The sequence below is a fragment of the Dendropsophus ebraccatus genome, chromosome 9, assembly GCF_027789765.1.
Source record: "Dendropsophus ebraccatus isolate aDenEbr1 chromosome 9, aDenEbr1.pat, whole genome shotgun sequence".
NCBI lineage: Eukaryota > Metazoa > Chordata > Amphibia > Anura > Hylidae > Dendropsophus > Dendropsophus ebraccatus.
The window spans coordinates 28,708,385-28,729,751 of record NC_091462.1 but is presented as its reverse complement, the minus strand read 5'-3'; the positions used below and the strand labels follow the sequence as shown (position 1 = coordinate 28,729,751).

Sequence of the window (21,367 nt, the reverse complement as noted above, 5' to 3'; positions counted from 1 at the left end):
CCTTACAATAACCGCTTTAAAGGGATTTCTCTGCATAAGACTTGCATGGCATCATCACTCCACTCCAACAGAAGTGGGCACCAGGGAATTCTCCCAATTATAGTATAACTTTCTCATTCATTATTGCAGTGTGACTCACATTGTGCGTTCGCTCAGACCTACATTACGGTCAAAGTCGTCATTTAACTGTTTATAATCAGTGGGGGGAAAAAAATAATTGACAGAGCATGCTGAGACTTGTAGTTCTCACATTGGCATAGCTTTCTCTCAGACACTATATACAGATATATTGCCCATGACAGTGCCCAGGAAAATTATTTTCAGATGTTGGCATGGAAGGGTCCAGGATATGAGACAAATTTGTACCATGCATCACACACAGTTCGTGTTTTCCCTCGGCACCGCTCGCCACTGCCAAGTCATCTGTTTAATAAAGAACACAGAAAACTTACAGTCTTTTAAAGCAGCCCGAAGTGTTTCCTACAAATAAACTGCGGCTATGGTTACCGGATCAGGTATACAATGCCAGCCAAGCAACAATGCATGCAAATCAATGTGACAATAGAGATTTCCTGAGTATTCAGGGGTGGATTGTAGCATGCTCGCCTACTACCGAGAAACGACTTCAGAGAGTTAATGTAGGCGGCAGGTGGATTTTGTATAGGCCTTGCCATACACCCATTGACCCCTATCCTAATGCTCATGAATCATGACTAATGCACATAACTGCTGGAAATTACTCCAGTAGAGCCATACCTCCCAACCGTCCCGGATTTCGCGGGACAGTCCCGTTTTCGGGGTTCTGTCCCGCGGTCCCGGAACGGCCCCCCGTGTCCCGCATTTTAAGTGGCCCCAGCGAAAAAAACAATAAATCAGTTACTCACCTGTCCTCCGGTCCCAGCAGCTCCTCTCCCGGCAGAGCGCGCACTCCCGTCATCCTCCGGGGCGGGCAGCGGGGGTACAGAGTCACTAACTGTACCGGAAGTGACCTGCTCATGAATCACTTCCGGCACAGTCAGTGCCTGTATACCCCGCTGCCCGCCCCGGAGGATGACGGGAGTGCGCGCTCTGCCGGGAGAGGAGCTGCTGGGACCGGAGGACAGGTGAGTTACTGGTTTATTGTTTTTGCCGCTGGTGCCACACTAATGGGGGGATTGGCTACTCTGTGGGGCGCTATATGGGGTATTGGCTACTATGTGGGGGGATTGGCTACTATGTGGGGCACTATATGGAGGCATTAGCTACTATATGGGGGGCATTGGCTACTATGTGGGGCATATTTGGGGGATTGGCTACTATGTGGGGCATATATGGCGGCATTGTTTACTATGTGGGGCATATATGGGGGATTGGCTACTATGTGGGGCATATATGGGGGATTGGCTACTATGTGGGGCACTATATGGGGGATTGGCTACTATGTGGGGCATATATGGGGGCATTGGCTACTATGTGGGCACTATATGGGGCATTGGATACTATGTGGGGCACTATATGGGGCATTGCTACTATGTGGGGCTCTATATGGGGGCATTGGATACTATGTGGGGCACTATATGGGGCATTGGATACTATGTGGGGCACTATATGGGGGATTGGCTACTATATGGGGCACTATATGGGGGCATTGGCTACTATGTGGGGCTCTATATGGGGGCATTGGATACTATGTGGGGCACTATATGGGGCATTGGATACTATGTGGGGCACTATATGGGGGATTGGATACTATGTGGGGCACTATATGGGGGATTGGATTCTATGTGGGGCACTATATGGGGGATTGGATACTATGTGGGGCACTATGTGGGGGATTGGATTCTATGTGGGGCACTATGTGAGGATTGGATACTATGTTGGTCACTATATGGGGGCATTGGATACTATGTGGGGGATTGGATACTATGTGGGGCACTATGTGGGGGATTGATACTATGTGGGGCACTATATGGGGGCATTGGATACTATGTGTGGCACTATTGGGGGGATTGAATACTATGTGGGGCACTATAATGGGGGATTGGATACCATATAGGGCATTTTTGGCGGGATTGGATACTGTATAGGGCACTATTCAGTCAGCAGCATGTGGTGACTGTAGGGGAGTGGCTATGGAGGGTTGATATAGGGGCGTGGCTATGGAGGGTTGCTATGGGGGTGTGGCTATGGAGGGTCGCTATGGGGGCGTGGCTATTGGGACCGCGGCGCACATGTCCCTCTTTGCTCTTTGCAAAAGTTGGGAGGTATGAGTAGAGGGGCCGTGCATGGATACGCAGACTGACATTGTATATTCCCTAATACAGTCACAATACTTCAATGAAGCTGTTACTGCCTGTATTATGCAAAACTGTATGGGAGAGTGTCAAAGGGGTGTGGCCTCTTCCCTGTGATTGACAAGCAGAGCCGAGATCCTGCTCATGTGCCATGTATGGAGGATTGAGGCACACAAGCAATGAGTCTACCAGCATAGGTATAGCATCTACATAGGTATCGGTATGTATCTCCGCACCATGACCAGTTTAGGACTGGGACTTGTGGTTGTAATGCTGACACATATGTGTCCATTATGCTATTGAGAACTCAGCCTTGAGGCACATGCACACATTAAAGGGGTTATCTAGCGCTACAAAAACATGGCCACTTTTCCCCTACTGTTGTCTCCAGTTCAGGTGTGGTTTGCAATTAAAGGGGTTATCCAGCGCTACAAAAACATGTCCACTTTCCCCCTACTGTTGTCTCTAGTTTGGGTGGGGTTTTGAAACTCAGTTCCATTGAAGTAAATGGAGCTTAATTGCAAACCGCACCTGAACTGGAGACAACAGTAGGGGGAAAAGTGGCCATGTTTTTATAGCGCTGGATAACCCCTTTAAGCTCAGTTTACTTCAATGGTACTGAGTTTCAAAACCCCGCCCAAACTGGAGACAACAGTAGGGGGAAAGTGGCCATGTTTTTGTAGCGCTGGATAACCCCTTTAAAGTGACTGTACCACCAGGCCCAGGCTGAAGCACTGGAGGCGGGCCGACCCACCCTTAGTGGGAGGAAACCCCCGCCCCTCTATGATAGGGTTCCATTGATTCTAATGGAGTCACGTCATGGAGGGGCTGGGGTTTCTTCCCACTGGGGGTGGGTCGGCCTGCCTCCAGTGCTTCAGCCTGGGCCTGGTGGTACAGTCTCTTTAACTGTGATCTGCAGCAATGTTAGGATCTGTTCACACACTGGGGAAGGAAAATCTCTTATTGTTGCCCATAGTAACCCATAGCAGTTTAAGGGTAGCTTCAGACCCTTAGTACCTTATAGTAGCTTATAAGTATGGGAAGACTTGAGATTTTTAAATAAAAGTAAATTACAAACCTATATAACTTTCTGATATCAGTTGATTTGAAAGAAGAAAAAAAAACTCGCTGGACAACCCCTTTAAGTTCTATTAAACACAATAGGATATCATTCGCTCTTAGTAAAATTATACAGAAATAATTTTATGGCCATAAAATTAAAGGGGTTGTCTGGCAAAAATCTTTCTCTTTCAAATCAACTGGTTTCAGAAAGTTATATAGATTTGTAATTTACTACTAATTAAAAAGCTCAAGTCTTCCCATACTTGAGCTGCTGTATGTTCTGCAGGAAGTGGTGTTCTCTTTCTATTCTGACACCCCTGACCGAGACAGGAGCTGTCTGTGAGGATTTGCTACTGCTCTGGACAGACAGAGATGGCAGCAGAGAGCACTGTGTCAGACTGGAAAAAATGCCATTTCATGCAGAACATACAGCAGCTGATAAATACTGGAAGACTGGAGATTTTTTTATTAGAATTGACACCCTAGGACGGAGACCGGCGGAGAGCAGAGGCGCGCAAGGCATTGAATTAAAGTGTTGTGACAGACTTAATTTCCGCAGTGCAGGCTCCACTTGAAATTCTGCCGCTTTTACTTAGTGTGACCAGGCACTAAAAGTATCGAGTATTGCAGCAGATTTGCTGCGAAACTCGCGGTGTGAAATCAGCTGTGAACATGTGGACGATCCCTTAAAGAAAGAAAAACTGCAAAATAACTTAATTGTCATGTTTTTATTATTATTTTGGTTGGTTCTGCTCCTGGTTTTGGTAAAAACTACTGCTCAAAATACTGTGTAAATCCATCAGCTACCCTCATAGTCCATACTCATACCATACTGCACTTGTTGACCCTGCACAGATACACAGTGTGAACCCAGCCTGACATATGAAACAGCACAGACAGAAGGTGTTGCCCATAGCAACCAACTCCTAAGATCGCTGCGCTAGAAACACAAGGCCGGGCATCTGATTGGTTACTATTGCAGCTGCCCCGCTCTTCGTCTGCACTTGTGCTTCAGGCTATGATGGTCATGTGGTCTCTTATGGACGGTCACATGACCCGCCTTGCAGCAGTGATGCAAAAGAGAAGAGACAGGTCTGCCTGGTGGTTGCAAAGTGCAACAGGAACATGAGTATTTGTACATGCTGGTAATGTGCTGAGTCCGAGCAGAAAGCTGTGTAAATCAGTGCTGGATACTCATCTAGATTCAGGCTTTTTATGTTTGTAATGTAGACTATAGATTTTTTTTTTTTATGATATAGAGCACATGGTTGCAGAGGCTTTCACCTTTGTTGCAGACAACATTTCCTTCATGGCGGCTCCTCTCTGTGTCTGCTCTTTGCTGCCTGTGGAGTTTTGTATTCTTTTCTGTTCTTGGTTCCCACCATTGTGTTATCGGTCACTTTATGTGTGTGACTGCAGATATGCCGGGAATGGTTGCATGCAATGGTTGGCCTTCCAAAATGTGTGTTGCCCGTGTGTTGTTAGAGGAAAAAAAATGCTATAAGGAATATCATGTTGTAAAAAGTTATTTAGGATAAATGCGTCAAAAACTGCATAAAAAATACTTTACCTAAAATATATAAACGATGTCTTAAAGGGGTTGTCCAGGATTTTTTTTTTTTTTTTAAATACAGCTTCTTTCTTGCAAAAACAGTGCCACCCCTTTTCCCAAGGTTGTGTGTGGTAGTACAGTTCAGCTCCATTCACTTCAATGGAAGAGAGCTGCAATATTCACACCCAGATTTGAGGATAAGAGGAGTGCTGCTTTCGGAAGAAAGAAGCCATCTTTTTCTAAATCTAGATAACCAGCATTTTGTGGCAGCTTTTCATTCAATTTTGTGCACATGCAAAAACGTGTAGGTTATGGAAATCGTCAGCCATTTTGCATCACAGCCACACAGTATGTGCGAGTGAATATGCTCCTTCCACTGCAGAGAAAAAAAAGTTTTTCTCTGGTATTCTTTAAAATGCTACAAAACAAAGTCTGATATAGTGCTCTTTACTGCCACGTGTGTTCGTGACAGGAACTGTCCAAAGCAAAAGTTTTCTACTGCTCTGAACAGTTCCTGTCATGGACAGAGGCAGCAGCAGAGAGCACTGTGTCAGATTTGAAACAATAGACCAATTCCTGCAGGACATACAGCAGCTGATAAGTACTGGAAGACTACAAATATTTATAACTTTCTGACTCTAGTTGTTTGAATATTTTTTTCCTCTGGACTACCCCTTTAAGATCACACCCCATGTGACTTTCACACATTTCCATGCATTGCAAAATATCCTTATGCTCATCCCCAGTCCATTTAATGTATACTGTAGCATGCCCTATGGCCCTAAACTAAGAACATGGTCTCCATAAACTCTTACCTCTGCATGGTGTACCCCGCACCCTCCCCTGTTTTTATCCCCAAGAACCCTCCAGACTCCTTGTGAATTCCCCAGAGCCCGCTGTGCCAGTAGGAGTCTATTATATAAGCTGTAATCTGCATTTATGTGGCTTGGCCATTAGCTTTTTTCGTTATGTCCCTCAGTATAATATCTTGATAAGAGCAGACGTCAGGTTTGCATGACTGAATTTCGGCCATGAGAAAACTTGACGACTACGTAGAAGGCATATTAAAGCTTCTTAAGAACCTGAGCGCTCAGTGAGAAGGATTAGTCCTTCCTGGCAGATCTGCTGCTGCCCGTGAGAGGAGGTAGAGTGATAGAAAAGTAGGCCGAACAGCAGCGCTGCCTGTATCTGGGTGCCAACTAGAAGGGCAAGGGCTACTTCTGAGATCGGATGAAGGGCAAGGTATGGAGGCTGCTGTGCTGGAGGTAAGGCGGCTCTTTTTTGGCTTGACATGGCTTCCTTCTCCAAGACTTTATGAATGATGGTCAATCTTGAGCGTTTACTTATAGCAGTGTGGACCCCCAAAATGAGGACTTTTGTAGACTATAATACTGTGCGCATCTCAGTGGTTGTTTGTAGGGGGGATTAATGCTTTGCTGCTTTTATATGTGGTGTCTTACATAGGTGTAGTGTATATACATGTAGAAAAATGTTTTTTAGACCACTTCTGTGTCTAGGGTGGTCGTAGTAAGAAAAAATCCATTAGTATTATAAAAGTTCATTCTCGGCACTCGCCATTATGCTTCACAAATTTTTAATTTAGAAAAAAGTCCACAAAAATATATAACGGCAACAGGACGTTTCGCCGAAACATCCTGTTGCGGTTATATATTTTTGTGATGGACTTTTTTTCTGCAATAAAAATTTGTTAAGCATGATGGTGAGTGCCGAGAATGAACTTTTATGATAGTGTATATAGATGGCGGATCTAGGTTCATATTCGATTCCTGTGGATGATATTCTGATAACCAGCAGTCCCTGGCCAGTGGTGTACATGGAAGGAAGGGGGTCCTCATTGAAAAGGGGGTCCACAGCAAAGATGGAAATGGGCCTTGTATTCTGACTTCTTATTTTCCCCTTATTGTGCCCTTTGCCCTGGTGTTCTAGGTGAGTAACACTATCCCTTTATATGCTGACAGTACTGTTCTCTAGGAGAGGAGTTCAGCATAGTTTCCTACCAGTAGCAAAGGACAGGGGACCAACTGAGGTTGGGCCCCCATTTACATTAGGCCCAATAGCAACGCCTGCCTCACAGGCAGCAGGTGAGTAGCTGTGTGTATGTGTGTGTGAGGGGGGGCATCCTCCGCACCAAATTTAATACAATTTACCCCTGCCTAGGCGATGGAAATATTGAAAGGCATGCGCCGCTCAATAAATCCAAAAGGGGCAGCATGTTACCTAAAGCCACGTTACTCATCCGGTGTCAGAAAGTTATACAAACTTGTAAATGACTTCTACTAAATAATCTCAAGTCATCCAATACTTATCAGCTGCTGTATGTCCTGCAGGAAGTGATGTATTCTTCCCAGTCTGACACAATGCACTCTGCTGCCACCACTGACCATGTCAGGAACTTTCCAGAGTAATAGCAAATCCCCATAGAAATCCTCTCCTGACATGGACAGAGATGGCAGCAGAGAGCACTGTGTCAGACTGGAAAGAATACACCACTTCCTGCAGGACATACAGCAGCTGATAAGTACTGGAAGACTTAAGACTTTTAAATTGAAGTAATTTACAAATCTGTATAACTTTCTGACACCAGTTTATCCGAAAACAATTTATTTTCTACAGAGTACCCCTTTAAGTCTGAAGTGGTGGTTTCTTGCCCACATCACTAGTAGTGTAGTCTGTATATACACGTATATATTTTTATCCTTCCTTTCCACAGCCAGAATTGGCTAAACCTAGAACGTCTCAGGGGTGTGTTTGTGTGTCCGGAACATAATACAGCTGTTTAAATGTTGCCAGCCTTATTATAGGATCGTATATCCACCTCTGTACGTAGGCAGAAATATTTCACTTTTGGGCCGAGCCCCATACGTTTTCTCAGTTTTTCCTAACATGACCGTCTCCAGCTTTCGGTACAGACCTTATACGCCCTTTCCTCCATTTTATTTAGTAAACATTTGCCTATCTGGAGAGTTTCTACATACCATCTAAAAATAACTTCAGATAATGGGAGCGATCCGGCGGCCGCCCCTTTGCAACATTTCCAAACAAAAGTTTCCTTAAATAATCAGGGAGTTGTATTAGAATCAATTAGTTGTGTTTTTCTTTTTTTCTGTTAGTTTGTGCGAACTTTGTGCCGGGATAACACAATCTCGGGGGGGAAAGCTTCCTTTAATGTTTCTCTACCATTTCCCCCCGTTGTTCATGAAAGACAATCAGTCTCGAGTGAAACTTTTGGCATTCCTGACTAATGTTTCTTCGTTTTTTTTTGTTTTTTGTTTTTTTTTTTCCCACTGTCACCCCTGACCTCATCCTAAGGCTGAGATACATTGTTAAGAACTTCCAACATGCTAACTTTTTATTAACGTTTTTTTTTTTTTTTTAAATGTTTTTTGTTCTTTACTTGGCAGGAAAGTGCTGCCGCGGTCTTGTCTGGTTCCCATAGAGCAGAGGGATATTGAGAGCTGAGCTGTTCAAATGCTTCTGGTACTGAATGAGTTATACGAGCCTCTGAAGCAGGCTCCACTTGTTATAAAATCATGCGTTTTCATGTGATAGTTCTGGAACGGCAGGAAGTCAGGGGGTAATGTGGCCATGTGATTGCTTTCAGGCTTTTTTTTTTTTTTAAGTATCTTCTCTTGGATGTTCTGTGTGTTTTATGTAATCTAGGGAACATTTACCAAAAGTATATTTTTTTTTCCCCTTTGGCTTAACTGATCCTAATGTTGGGATACTCAGTAGCGGATTATAATAGGTCTGTTTTGGGCGGTAGCACGGGGGCACATGGCCACCCAAATACACTTTTCTGCCATGATTTGCAAAAAAATGCTTTTTTACTGTGATTTTGCACAAATCAGGGCATCACGATATTATCTATTATCTATTTCTATGAAAACCATGCTAGTGCTTCCATAGTTACAGTGGGGTGGGGGCCCAGGCTTGGTGAACAGCCCGGGGCCTATGGTAAAGTTAATCCATCCCTGGATATACTTGTGCATATACACGGACATATGGGAACTTGTCACCCATGCTGGGTAGGGCAGCATTAATATACAAAGCTTTCGGATATTCCTACTGGTATGACGGATATGTGGCAACATATCGTAAATGATCTGTGCCATTTTCCTGCCTGACATGGTGCCCTAACTAGGCAACAGGCTTTATGGTGTCGGGACTGTTGCATGTGCCCCATATAGCTGATGTTGTACAAAAGTCCCTACATTTAATTATGGTAAAACGTGACTTTTAGGGTCACCTTGTGTACGTTGGAGGGGGGCTCTTGAACCTTTTGTCAACAACTTTTTTTGATCACTATATTCCACCTCATCTTTTGTCTACAGCCTCTCAATGGGTCTGTGTCTCCATGGTAACAGACTACAACCAAATACCTATGTGGTCAGATTTTGCAAACCCTTTAATGTATCCCCTGTTTTTTTTTTTTTATTTGTCTACCAAAATATATTGGCTGTAAATGTAGTGCCTGCCAGCTTGATCTCAGTGGTGCTGCTTCTCACTTTCTCCATCTAGCAGCTCTCTTCCCCAAGTATACAGTAAATACAAGTATTGTATCTGTACAGTGACTACTATACTGTACCTGCATCTTGTCACCTGGAAAGACCACCACTGCATGCCACCAATACAACAAAAGTAGTGGATTGGGAGTGTGATATACAGTAATCTGACTACACAAAGCATGTTTGTGGTCTGTCACCATGGAGACACATAGGTTTTCATAGCAGCTGTATACACAAAGCAGTATGATTTATCAGAGTTGTTTACTTTTTTGTTTAAGATTTATGGAGCTGTAAAACGTTTGCTGAAGTGTATGCGATAATAGTAATTGTTCTCGGAGTTGCTCCCATAACTATGACCCCCCCCCCTTTGCAATTCAATAGAATACACAGGGTACCCTGAAAACTAAACAGGCCAACATCTTTGAAAGGGTTCATAATGTGTCCCACTTGTTATACCCTAAAAGATGTATTTTTTTCCCCAAATGTCGCCCTATTTTTACACCTTTTTCTTCGATACTTGTAAGGCAAATTTATAACAGACGGTGAAATTGTAAGAAGTTACTTTGCAAGTCAGCTGACTGTGATGGCTTCTGCTGTATGGTATAAATTAAGAGCAATACGCAAGGGAAATCCTTAGAACCCATTATTTCGCTATAATCCTGGGTTCCTGCACCATGTGACTCACAATGTCGCATTTACTGTGTGCCAGCTTTAAGTCAGCGCGATTTGGCCAGAACACACAATATTTTCATAGTCGGCGCCATTTAAACATCTGAATGAATGCCATATGTTTTCAATCCAAACTTTTTATATATAATATTTATCACAATCTGTGTTTTTTTTCACTTGTTACTGCCATAACTGGTAAAACATGGGATTTAGAATGTCTGAGGAGTGTCTAGAACTGCGGGAGGAGACGGGCTTGTAACATGTGACGAGATTTTTTTTAATAATTCTGCCTTGATATTATAACAACTTGGCTATTGAGCTGATAATCAGCCTTGCTCAATTGATGTTCTTTCAGCATAACGCTAGATAAAGCTGCTTATATGGGAAAGTTGTGATTATCTGCTGTGTCAGCAGGATTCCCCACCCCACCCTCTTTAAGCATATATGTGAAGCTACTGTAGCTGATAACTTTGTCCTACTTAATGTAGAAGTCCCATGACATAAAAAAAACAAACCCTAAAAGGCCCTATTATACGGCCCGATAGTGAGGAGGAAGCAAGCGTCAACCTGTCAGGTGAGCGTTTGCTTTTTCTTTGTTCCCTTCTCGCTGCCTGTGCTATTACCCGCACCAACAGCAAAGTATACTTACCGTTCCTCGTGCCCTGTGCCACCGCTTTGGGTCCAGCTGATAGCCACTGGTCTCCTGCAGCTCTTCTAGCTGTTAGGTCACATACCCAGCTGAGTGATTGCCTGTTCAGCCAATCAGTGACTGGGACACCGCCTCACTGACTGGCTCAGCGGCCAATCGATTAGTTGAGCCGTGACTTTGCAGCTGGAGAAGCCTGGTACAGTCAAAAATGACAGCTGACAATGAGAACTGGGAGTGGCGCTACAAGGGCATAAGGTCTGATAAGTATACATTGTTTATTATGTTCCCGCATCCCCCTGCCAGCCTTGCTTTTTATTTTCATGGGACTTTCCATTTAAAGTGAATTTGTCAGCTGCAATTCAAATTACAAACTGGTGACGCCGTATTACAGGGCCTAATATCCTGGGTAAGCAAGCACCGATCTGCTAGATAAAGATGTGCTTACCTGCCTACATTCCCCTGGTGTCTTCCAGCCTTGTCTGTGGGATTCCTTGCTTACCACAGCTGCAGCTCTCACTTCTAGTCCTGTCTCTGAAGTGACAGGCAGCTCAGCCAAGTTTTTCATGTTGACATGGGAAATTCTATCTCAATGAGCCAGTCCAGCATTGAGGGGAACAGTGTGATTTAAAGGGGCTACCCCATTGAGTGTGAGAATAGAGGTTAATTGTTCCCTGAGAGAAAAGAACAGCAGTACTGTTTGGCCACCGCGCCATATACTGTCTATGGGACGTCCAAACATTTCTGAGCGTTAAACTCAGTCCCATATTGAGTATATTTATATAGGAGTATATGAGAGAGCACCTATGTACAGCCCGTATTCACGTAAACAGTCTGCATCCTCTGCTGTGGGTTAGATCTGCGACTCCTATTCCATCATCATCAAAATTTTGAATAATATCACAGATCGGCACCCGTCTGCGTCCTTGTATCGGCCTTTTTATATAGAAACGATAATCGGCCCTTGTAAAGTGTCAGCGATTAGCTAAGGATTGGAAAAACGTCCGCTTTGGCCGATCACATCTTTTGTGTGGGCGCTAAAATTTTTCCTATCAGCCGCACATCTCCCTGTGTAAACAAGAGATGTATGGCCGATAGCAATATATTTATATACAGACATGATTCTATTGGCACTGCAAATGGGCACCAATGTCACTGGTCAGCACTTGTCTGCGCCTTTCCCCACGTCCCCATATTGGACCTGTAGAAGTGAGAATCTAGTCTCTTTTTCCTATTTAGAATGTTTTACTTAACAAAATAAATAATTCTGAATGTCCATAGAAGTTTCTGTGAGTAGTTATTAGTTGCTGCTCTGCCAGTAAGAGATGATGCAGTGGTCACAGGGTTTCCTGCCATTGGACTTTTCTTTTTGTATTGTTTTAGCATGTTCCTGTTATGTGTGTGCTAGTCTATACCAATCTGTAGGCAAAAGCTTTATCATGCTGTTTTATACTTTTTAAGAATTCGTTTCGAGGAGTGGCAGCCTTTTGTCGGGGAGAGACAAGTTGAGGGTACGTTCACACTTACCGGATCCGTAGCGTATTTTCCGCAGCAGATCCGCAGCAGATTTCATTTAAATAACTGAACACAGCATCAAATCTACACCATCAAATCTGCTGCAGATCTGCTGCGGATCCTGTAGGTGTGAACGCACCCTTAGGTTTCCCCTCTATTGGCCACCATTAGGTGGTCACAAAGCCTGTCAGGATCCCCTAGGCACATCACAATGACTTCTGTCAGCCCTGCGGTGTTATTATGAGGAATCCTGCTTACAATAGAGGAGATTCCAATATAATACAATATAATGTTATCCTCTAATACAGTGTTTCCCAATGGAGCTTCGCTTCAAGGTAAACCTGTCAAGGTTAGAACACGTTTTTTCCGTTTGAAGTGTATGAGGACAGAATATCCCAGATCATTGTAATGATTACAGAAGCACAGTGTGTACTGGGATAAGCATGGCCTGCATTCATATTGTAACCGGCTGTGGCCTGTATATACTATATATGTGTATTGTATACATGAGGGTCTGTATAGGATAACAAGGAAAAGCAACCAAATGTGATCAGTGATTGCTTCTTCTGGCATTGTTCACACAGTGTTATAAAAATCTGTCATGTATATACCCATGGTATGTTATGAAATAACGCTGCTAAAAGGGTTGTGAAAGGGGCTGTCTAGTTTAGAAAGGTGATTCTTAGTCAATACAGGGGATGTCCTCTTTTCTGGATCCTTATCTTTTTGTCCAGAGTTGAGAGCAGTGGAGGACCCATCCTGTCCTGCATTACATGTACAGCTCATTGACTTGAATGTGCACTGTGTAATGCCCAATTTGTCCTGTGGTGGTGCTGCAGGGAAATACAGCACTTACTGCCAGGTTTCCCTAGAGATTACAGCTCATATCTGGGGATCCCAGTAGGAGGACACTTTGTGATCAGCGATTCTGTACTGGCATGTAGCGTCCGCCAAACACCTGATACCATGTTGTACAGGCCCTCATGCCGTGTCCGGTTCGGGGTTGGCCTTTCTCTCCGTGCAAGTATTTTGCCGCTCGCTCCATAGTGTGCACTGACAGGGCTTTCTGCGGCCGCTATTCACTGAATAGCAGCCGCAGAAAACTGACATGTCAGTTGTTTACGGCACCGCTAGGGATTCCAGCCGAAGCATATACCATGTGTATATGCTCCGGCCGGGATCCTATAGACGGCAAGGTAACATACATTTTCGTAATATTTAAGGCCTTTGTTGCAATGTTCAACAACGGCCGCAGTTTTACAAAAATATACGTAGTGTGAACATAGCCTAAGGATTATACTGTTGTCTTTGATGCACAATGCAGTTTAGCAGTCACTCAGCTCCTCTGTGGATTTAGAAGGATCATCCATTTAACCCCTACCATGCCAAGAAAAACGACATCTATCGCGGGCTACAAGAGGCTTATAGGAGTCTGTTACAGATCAGGTTGCAGGCTATTATCTCCGAGTTTGGCGGCTTTGTTTGCAATAAGCAGATGTGTGCTGATATAACAATCAGTCTGTAGACCTGAATGGACATAGATGTGTGTCGGAGCTCTGCTGAAATGAAGGTCTGGGGTAGCTTTAAGAAAAAAGAAGACTTTTGTTTTCAGGAAGGAAATCGAGCAGGACTATTGGGGATCAAGTCAAAGAAACCGGATTTCTCATCCTGCCAATTGCCTGAAGGTGTATTGTGGCTTTACAAGGTGTCAGGAACACTGCGCAGTATTATTCCATTACTTACTAAATAATGAAAGTTTTTTTTTTTTCTTCCTCCTCCTTGGGTGTTGCGTTTACTTGATGGCAGTCTTGCTATTTTTACATTTATGTGTATAAAAGCCATTGTTTATGTAAAGCAGACCTGGTGCAAGTGTGCAGTTATCTGTATCACTCTGTGTAGGTCGTGAAGGTTTGGAGTCGTTTATAGCAAATAATCACTTAAAGGGATACTCCGGCGGAAATCTTTTTCTTTCATATCAACTGGTTTCAGAAAGTTGTGTAGATTTGTAATTTACTTCTGTTTAAAAATCTCAAGTTTTCCCATACTTATCAGCTGCTGTATATCCTGCAGGAAGTGGTTTATTCTTTCTAGCCTGACACAGTGCTCTCTGCTGCCACCTCTGTCCAACACAGGAACTGTCCAAAGCAGGGCAGATTTTCTATAGGGATGGCAGCAGAGAGCAGTGTCAGACTGGAAATAATACACCACTTCCTGCAGGACAAACAGCAGCTGATAAGTACAGGGAGGCTTGAGATTTTTAAATATAAGTAAATTACAAATCTATATAACTTTCTGTCCCCAGTTGATTTAAAAAAAGTTTTTTCTTTTTTGTTGTCCGGAGTACCCCTTTTTAAGCATGTTAAACACTGGTCTTGATATATTTCCACCGTGTGATGACACAAAATTGGTTTATTGTCATGTAATATTTTTACTTTGGGTTATGGAGATTTTTTGCTAGGTCTTAATCAGAATTTAAGTAATCTTGTATCTCTGTCTATCTATCTCAAGTATATACAGTAGCCATATCTGTATAAAGGAAGGGTTTTTTTCCCCTTACTTTAAATCATTGCTTTGATTCTGATCTCTTTACTTGAAGCGCGTCAACTTAGTTGGAAAGAATCCAAATCTTTTTTTTTTTTTTTTTTCTTCTCCCATTTTCTTCCCTTCATTAAACATGACCTAAACATCAACTAACAAGTCATGTTGCTGTGCACAAATTAATAGCATGTGGACCTGAGCCAAAGGTCATTATAAAATAGGTAAAATGTCACCCCTCCCCCCCCATCCTCCTCTACCTGGAATTCTGGGTCCACAAAGTGGAATTTAAGCTTTTCTATAGATCTGACTGTGTTTTCGCCTGTTAATAATTTAATGTTTTTCTTACAGGCGTTGTCTGGAAACTACATTTTCCAGTGCCGTATTAGGCATGTATGTGTCCCCCATATAGGACCTTTATCCTTAGCCAGGCAGTGGAGTGGCTGCCATGAGTGTTCCTCGCTTTGGAGGAGCAGTTACACACACCGCTCATAGACTTTAGTGGAAATGGTGTAATGCATAATTTTTACTGTGGTGGCGCTGTAGGGAATCCAAACACTTACTGCTGAGATTATAGCTGACTGATGGAAGTGGCCGGATTGGTTTATCATTGAGTGACGTTATAACAGAAGATTTTTCAAAATGGACATCACCTTTATAGTGTCAGGGCTTTATTACACAGAAAGAAAAACGTTAAAACATTTGAACTTAAAGCGACACTGTATCCACCAACCCAACCTCTGGTACTGTCTGTTTAATGAGAATTAATCCTTCCCAGTCGTGTATTTTTTTAAAATGCGCCTCGTGGTTAGGGTAAAAAAATTAACTTTTAATCTCCAGCAGCCAAGTTGATGTGCCATGGCCTAGAGTGTCTGTGCCCTAGGCCTGCAATGCCTCTTGTTTCTTCCTCCCCCCCCCCTCCATCATTAGGAACACCCCCGGGCAGGATTTCTGATATTGAACACTTTTCTAAACAGTGCACTTGTGCCTTAACAATCCGAAGCGGCACATGTGCACTGTTTAGACAAGCAATAAATAGGGGAAATCCTGCCAGGAGTGTTCCTAATGATGGGGAAGAAAGAAGAGGCGTCGCATGCCTAGGGCACAGACACTCTAGGCCACGCCACATGACTGCTGGTGCAGATTAAAAGATAGTGTTTTTTACCCTAACCAAGGGACTGGGTGCACTTTGAAAGACACGACCGTAAGGGAAAAACTCTCATCTGTGTATTATGGTAAATGATTTCTGGTCATTCCTAAAAGTGCTTGTTTGCTATCGTTAATCGGTAGAAATAAATAATCGCTTTTTCTAATAGGACCTTGTTTAGAAGGACATTGCCTATACTATAAATGTTATTCCCATAAGCCCCTCCCCCCAGTAGTTGGGCACTATTGTGGCATTAGAGTGTTATGGTTTTTGGCCTAAATGACTCTTGAGCCTAATAAATGATTCTGCTATTTACCTACATTTTTTATTGTACCCATTAGTTTTTTTTCAGTACAGGGCTGAAAAAAGTATAGTTTATTTTGAATTGTGCATATATACCATCCTCTGTTTTAAAGAGGGTTTCCCGGACTTTTTACTCATATTCTATCCTGGGGGGTAGACCATTGATATCTGAGACCTTCAGCCGCCATCCACACAAACCAGCTGTTGACCAAAGACTTGGCGCCTGCATACCTGGAACAGACAGCACTAAACATTGTATAGTGGCTGTGCTGCATGACTACAGCTCCCATTCACTTGAATGGGAGTTGAGCTGCAGTAACTCAGCATGGCCACTATACAATGTATGGAGCTGTTTACTTTCAGATCTTTTTATGGTGTCCTGTATGTTAGCGCCACTACTGCGGCAAACAGGGGGTGCCGTGTGTTGGAACTCCACCGATCAGATATTGATTGCCCACCCTAATGCGCCATCATAAAAACAAAAAGTTCTGGAAGTGTTCATTGTATATCTAATATTTGATGACGTTAATGTTCATGTTTTATATTTCAGGAAAAAGGCCAAAGGCAAGGCTCCTCTTCCTCCTGGGGAGGCCAGGTACTCGGACAGTTTACCAACATTGGAGTTAGCAGACGCAGTCCAGCATAACATGGACCAAAAAGAAAATATCGACCAAGACATTCAACTAAAGGTGCTTCTTCCTGGTGACCGACACGCAACAACCATCATTCATGGCAGGTATGTACCCCGGGGATTTTTTGTGATCAGTACTATAGTGCCTTAATATGCAGATAGTATGCCCTCTTTATGTATTGCGGTGGTCTTCAACCTGTGACTCTCCAGTGTTAGAGTATTCGGTTTTTTTTCCTCATTGCCTTGTACAGTAAACCCATGATGGACCTGCTTGTGTACCTCTGCGGACAGTACCATCTAAACCCTTCCACCTACACAATAGATGTGATTTCAGCCGATAAGACTCAGCTCAAGTATAAACCCAACACCCCCATTGGAATGCTGGATGTGGAGAGAGTCGTCCTCAAGTCAAAAGTGGATGAGAAGAATAAGAAGCCCGGTCCAACAATGCCAGAGGTGAGTGCTCAGGCTGCATGCATTGTTGTTCCCACAGTCACATGATCTCGGGCCAAGCCGTAGGCATAATCATGTGGTGTACCGCTCTTCCTGGTTTGTAAAATGTTGAATAAATGAGCTGCAAATAGATTCAGGATTTGTCTTACTTTGCATATTTCATGTGGTGTCTTTCCGTGTAGTCAGTGATAGTTACTATACAAGAAAGCCCATGACCAATGGGAGTCTGTCACCAGGATGGTAACTAAAGTTATAGGATACCTTCCACAGACTGTATACTGTAGGAGTTATATACCAATCCAATGTTCTAGTGATGGTACGTAGCTGGGACTTTGATTGGTCAGTGTCTGTATAACTTTTTTTCATTCTTAACTAGAGCACAGCACTGTGGCCCCTTTTATTCTCCTGATTGGCAGGGTTCTCAGATGGCACACAATGTATATTGGTTGTGCGTTGGGGTAATATGTAGTAGGTTCACTTGCTGAGCCAGCTCCATATGCATTGGGTGCAGGATCTATATTAGAGCTGGCACTCTCCAACAGCTTCTGGGACTGGATTTCAGTCCAGTCTCGGCAGTTTAACCCGCTATATCCAGCTATCAGTAGCAACCATGGCATCTAGGCAGCTGACAACCTGCACCACTGACACCCAATTGTCGGGTGCTGATCAGTTGTAGTGGCAGCCAGGGGCTTTTAGAAGGCCATTGTGGTGCCCTGAGAGATCTCCTATGAAAATGTGTAATAGGAAATCAGCAATCACAGTTTACTGCAATACAAATGCATTGCAGTGTACTGCAAAAGTGATTGCATATTAGGGCTGGGCGATATGGCCTAAAATTTATATCACGATATAATTTGATGCATGCACGATATAACGATATATCACGATATATCAATTTTTTTGTGTGTGTATACAAATTACAACACTTTAAGAATTTTTTAAGGTGTGTATTGTATAACAGATCTTTTTCCAAACAACGTAAAGATTAAGTGTTAGTAAAACACAAAATTGTTTAAAATAAAGTGCCAGTTATCAGCCCCTCCTTGTGCCAGTTATCAGCCCCTCCTTGTGCCAGTTATCAGCCCCTCCTTGTGCCAGTTATCAGCCTTTCCATGTGCCATCAGCCCACCCTGTGCCAGTCATCAGCACTCCCCTGTGCCATCAGCCCCCCCTTGTGCCAGTTATCACCCCCCCTAGCCAGTCATCACCCCCCCTAGCCAGTCATCACCCCCCCTAGCCAGTCATCAGCCCCCCTTGCCAGTCATCAGCCCCCCTTGCCAGTCATCAGCCCCCCTTGCCAGTCATCAGCCCCCCTTGCCAGTCATCAGCCTTCCCCTGTGCCAGTCATCAGTCCTCCCCTGTGCCAGTTATCAGCCCCCCCCCCTTGACAGTTATCAGCCCCCCCCCCCCTTGCCAGTTATCAGCCCCCCCCCCTTGCCAGTTATCAGACCCCCCCCCCCCCCGGTGCCAGTCATCTCCCCCTCCCCTATGCCATCATCACCTTTCCCTATGTGCTAGCCAAGCCCCATGCCATTGCCACATCATGTCCCCCCAGCCAGGGCCATCATCAGCCCCATGCCATAGCCATCTACACCCCCCGACCCCTCTGCTACTTACCTTTCCTGCAGGGCTGGCTGATGGAGTCCGCGAGGCGAGACGGGCCGCGTCTTCTTCCAAGCATGCACTGGGAGAGACCTGACGTCACACGCATCATCAGCTAACGTGCTGACGATGCGTGAACGGAAGGCCCTGCAGCGCGGTACCACGGAGCGGTGAGAAGCTTATTCACTACCGCTCCGTGGGCATATATCGCGATATGACGATATGCCGAAAATCTATATCGTCATCCGAATTGATGACGATATTTTTGCATATCGTTCATATCGCCCAGCCCTATTGCATATTACTAAAAGTTATTTTTTTTAAAAGTTAAAAATAAGTAATAAAAGAATGTTTTAGTTAGTAAAGTTTTTAAAGTGTACCTCCTAATAGTCTGTAAGCTAATGCATGCGAGCAGGGCCCTCACTCCTCATGTATGGATAATTATATGTAGATCTCTGTAATGTCTGATTTATGTCCATGTATGTACCCCCAGAATTGTAAAGTGCTGCGGAATCTATTGGCTCTATATAAATAAAAAATATTATTATTATTATTATTATTATTACTACTACCTAGAGTGTTTGCATCAGTTGATGTTGGATGCCGGTGCCGCAGGCCTTATTTTGAAAAAAGTTATGATGAGAAACTAGGGGTAGTACATTGTGTACATGACGATGACTCCATTAGTTAGATGACAGGGGCTTGGTACAAAAGGTCATACATTTCTTTTAATTTTTCTCATCAGCAAACGGTCAGAGTTGTCATCAACTACAGAAAGACGCAGAAGACCGTCATGAGGGTCAGTCCTTTCATCCCACTTCAGGATCTCCTTCCTTCCATTTGTGATAAGTGTGAATTTGAGCCTCAGTCGACAGTGTTACTTCAGGATTATCAGTCCCAAAAGCCTCTCGATATAACAAAGTCCCTGAACGATCTTGGGTTAAGGGAGCTGTATGCAATGGATCACAGCAAAGGTAAGAGCTCATGTGGTAAGTCTTCCCAATTTTGGTCTTGTATATGTTCTTCTCAGTCAGTACCAGTGGGTATGGAACCAACTAGGACTAAACCCCTTGTAGCTACCATGTAGTCTACACATTTTCACCCGAAATTTTGATGTGCCATCTATAAAACTGGTTGTCTTAGAAGACAACCAGTTTTACAAATTATACAAATTACCCGGCTGTGCTCTGATTGGCCTTTAGGTACCATGTGACTGCATCCATGACTCCATGTTAAAGTACAGTGGATGTAGTTTCATGATGCTTCACCATTATTTAAAGGGGTACTCCTGAAGAAAAAAAAGTTTTTAAATTAACTGGTTTCAGAAAGTTATACAGATTTGTAAATTGCTTCTATTAAAAAAAAACTGTGATACAAATAAGAGGAGGTGTTCTATGGGGATTTGCTACTGCTCTAAACAATTCCAGACACTGACAGAGGTGGGAGCAGAGGGCACTGTGTCAGACTGGAAAGAATACACCACTTCCTGCAGGACATACAGCAGCTGATAAGTACTGGAAGACTAAATAGATGTAATGTACAAATCTTTAGAACTTTCTGAAACCAAATGATTTACATTTATTCTTTTTTTTTTTCCTTTCACGTTAGCTACATCTCCAACAGAGATCCGGCCATCACCATTACAAGGCAAGTACTCTGGATTCATTTAATAGTCCTTTTTTTTTTTTTTTTTTTTTAAAGCCAATGTACCATCAGCTTTACACATGAAAAGAATGGCCGGGGAAGCCGGTCCTGTTGTCCTTTTTTTAAAACCGTGGCCTGTTTCCCGTGCACAGTCCCATTCTATTGCCAAGCACCGGCCCGGTCTGAAGCACTGGAGGCGGGCTGACCTGCCCTCTCACACTGAGAGGAATCCCCCGCCCCTCTATGACGCGGCTTCATTAGAATCAACGCAGCCGTGTCATAGCGGAGAGGGGTTTTCCTCCCATTGAGGGCAGGCCGGCCCGCCTCCAGTGCTTCAGACCGAGCCGGAGCTTGGCAACAAACTGGCGCTGTTCACGGGAACCGGGCCACTCTTCAAAAAGACCACAGGATCGGCTTTCCCCTGTCGGCGTTGTTTTAGTCATGTGTAAAGATTAAAGCGAATGTACTGATGGTACATTCGCTTTAAGGTTCACTTTGTGTATGTGTATTCCAGAAACAGCGCCATACCTGTCCGAGGCCTGGTATTACACCTCTAATGAAGTAACTGAATTTTTGCCAGTGAAAGAAAGCAGCCATTTTTTTTCTTCTTCTTTTATTATTATTATTATTACTATATGCTTCTCTATGGAATATCAATGTGTGGAAGTGGGAACACTGATGGAAAGTGGGCCAAATGACGCTTCTTGGGGCCACTGTCGGCTATGAGGCGTTCTGGATATATATATATAATGTATGCACCAGATTTTCCGATGCAAACATCATGTGAACGCAGTCTTATTTTAGGTGCA

At 43.7% G+C, this 21,367-nt stretch overlaps 1 protein-coding gene across 7 annotated transcripts in view; it reads left to right on the top strand.

Moving 5' to 3' along the window:
• The window catches only part of COBLL1 (cordon-bleu WH2 repeat protein like 1), a 96,288-nt gene that overhangs the window by 54,318 nt on the left and 20,603 nt on the right, over positions 1 to 21,367 (top strand). For 6 of the 7 annotated variants that reach the window (XM_069982833.1, XM_069982837.1, XM_069982832.1 and 3 more), the window contains 4 exons: positions 16,779 to 16,964; positions 17,111 to 17,315; positions 19,660 to 19,888; positions 20,523 to 20,561. In XM_069982833.1, the coding sequence (XP_069838934.1) occupies positions 16,779 to 16,964; positions 17,111 to 17,315; positions 19,660 to 19,888; positions 20,523 to 20,561 (659 nt within the window). Of the gene's footprint in view, positions 1 to 1,022; positions 1,104 to 16,778; positions 16,965 to 17,110; positions 17,316 to 19,659; positions 19,889 to 20,522; positions 20,562 to 21,367 lie in introns of those variants that run through there. The other variant, XM_069982836.1, reaches the window with a different exon arrangement.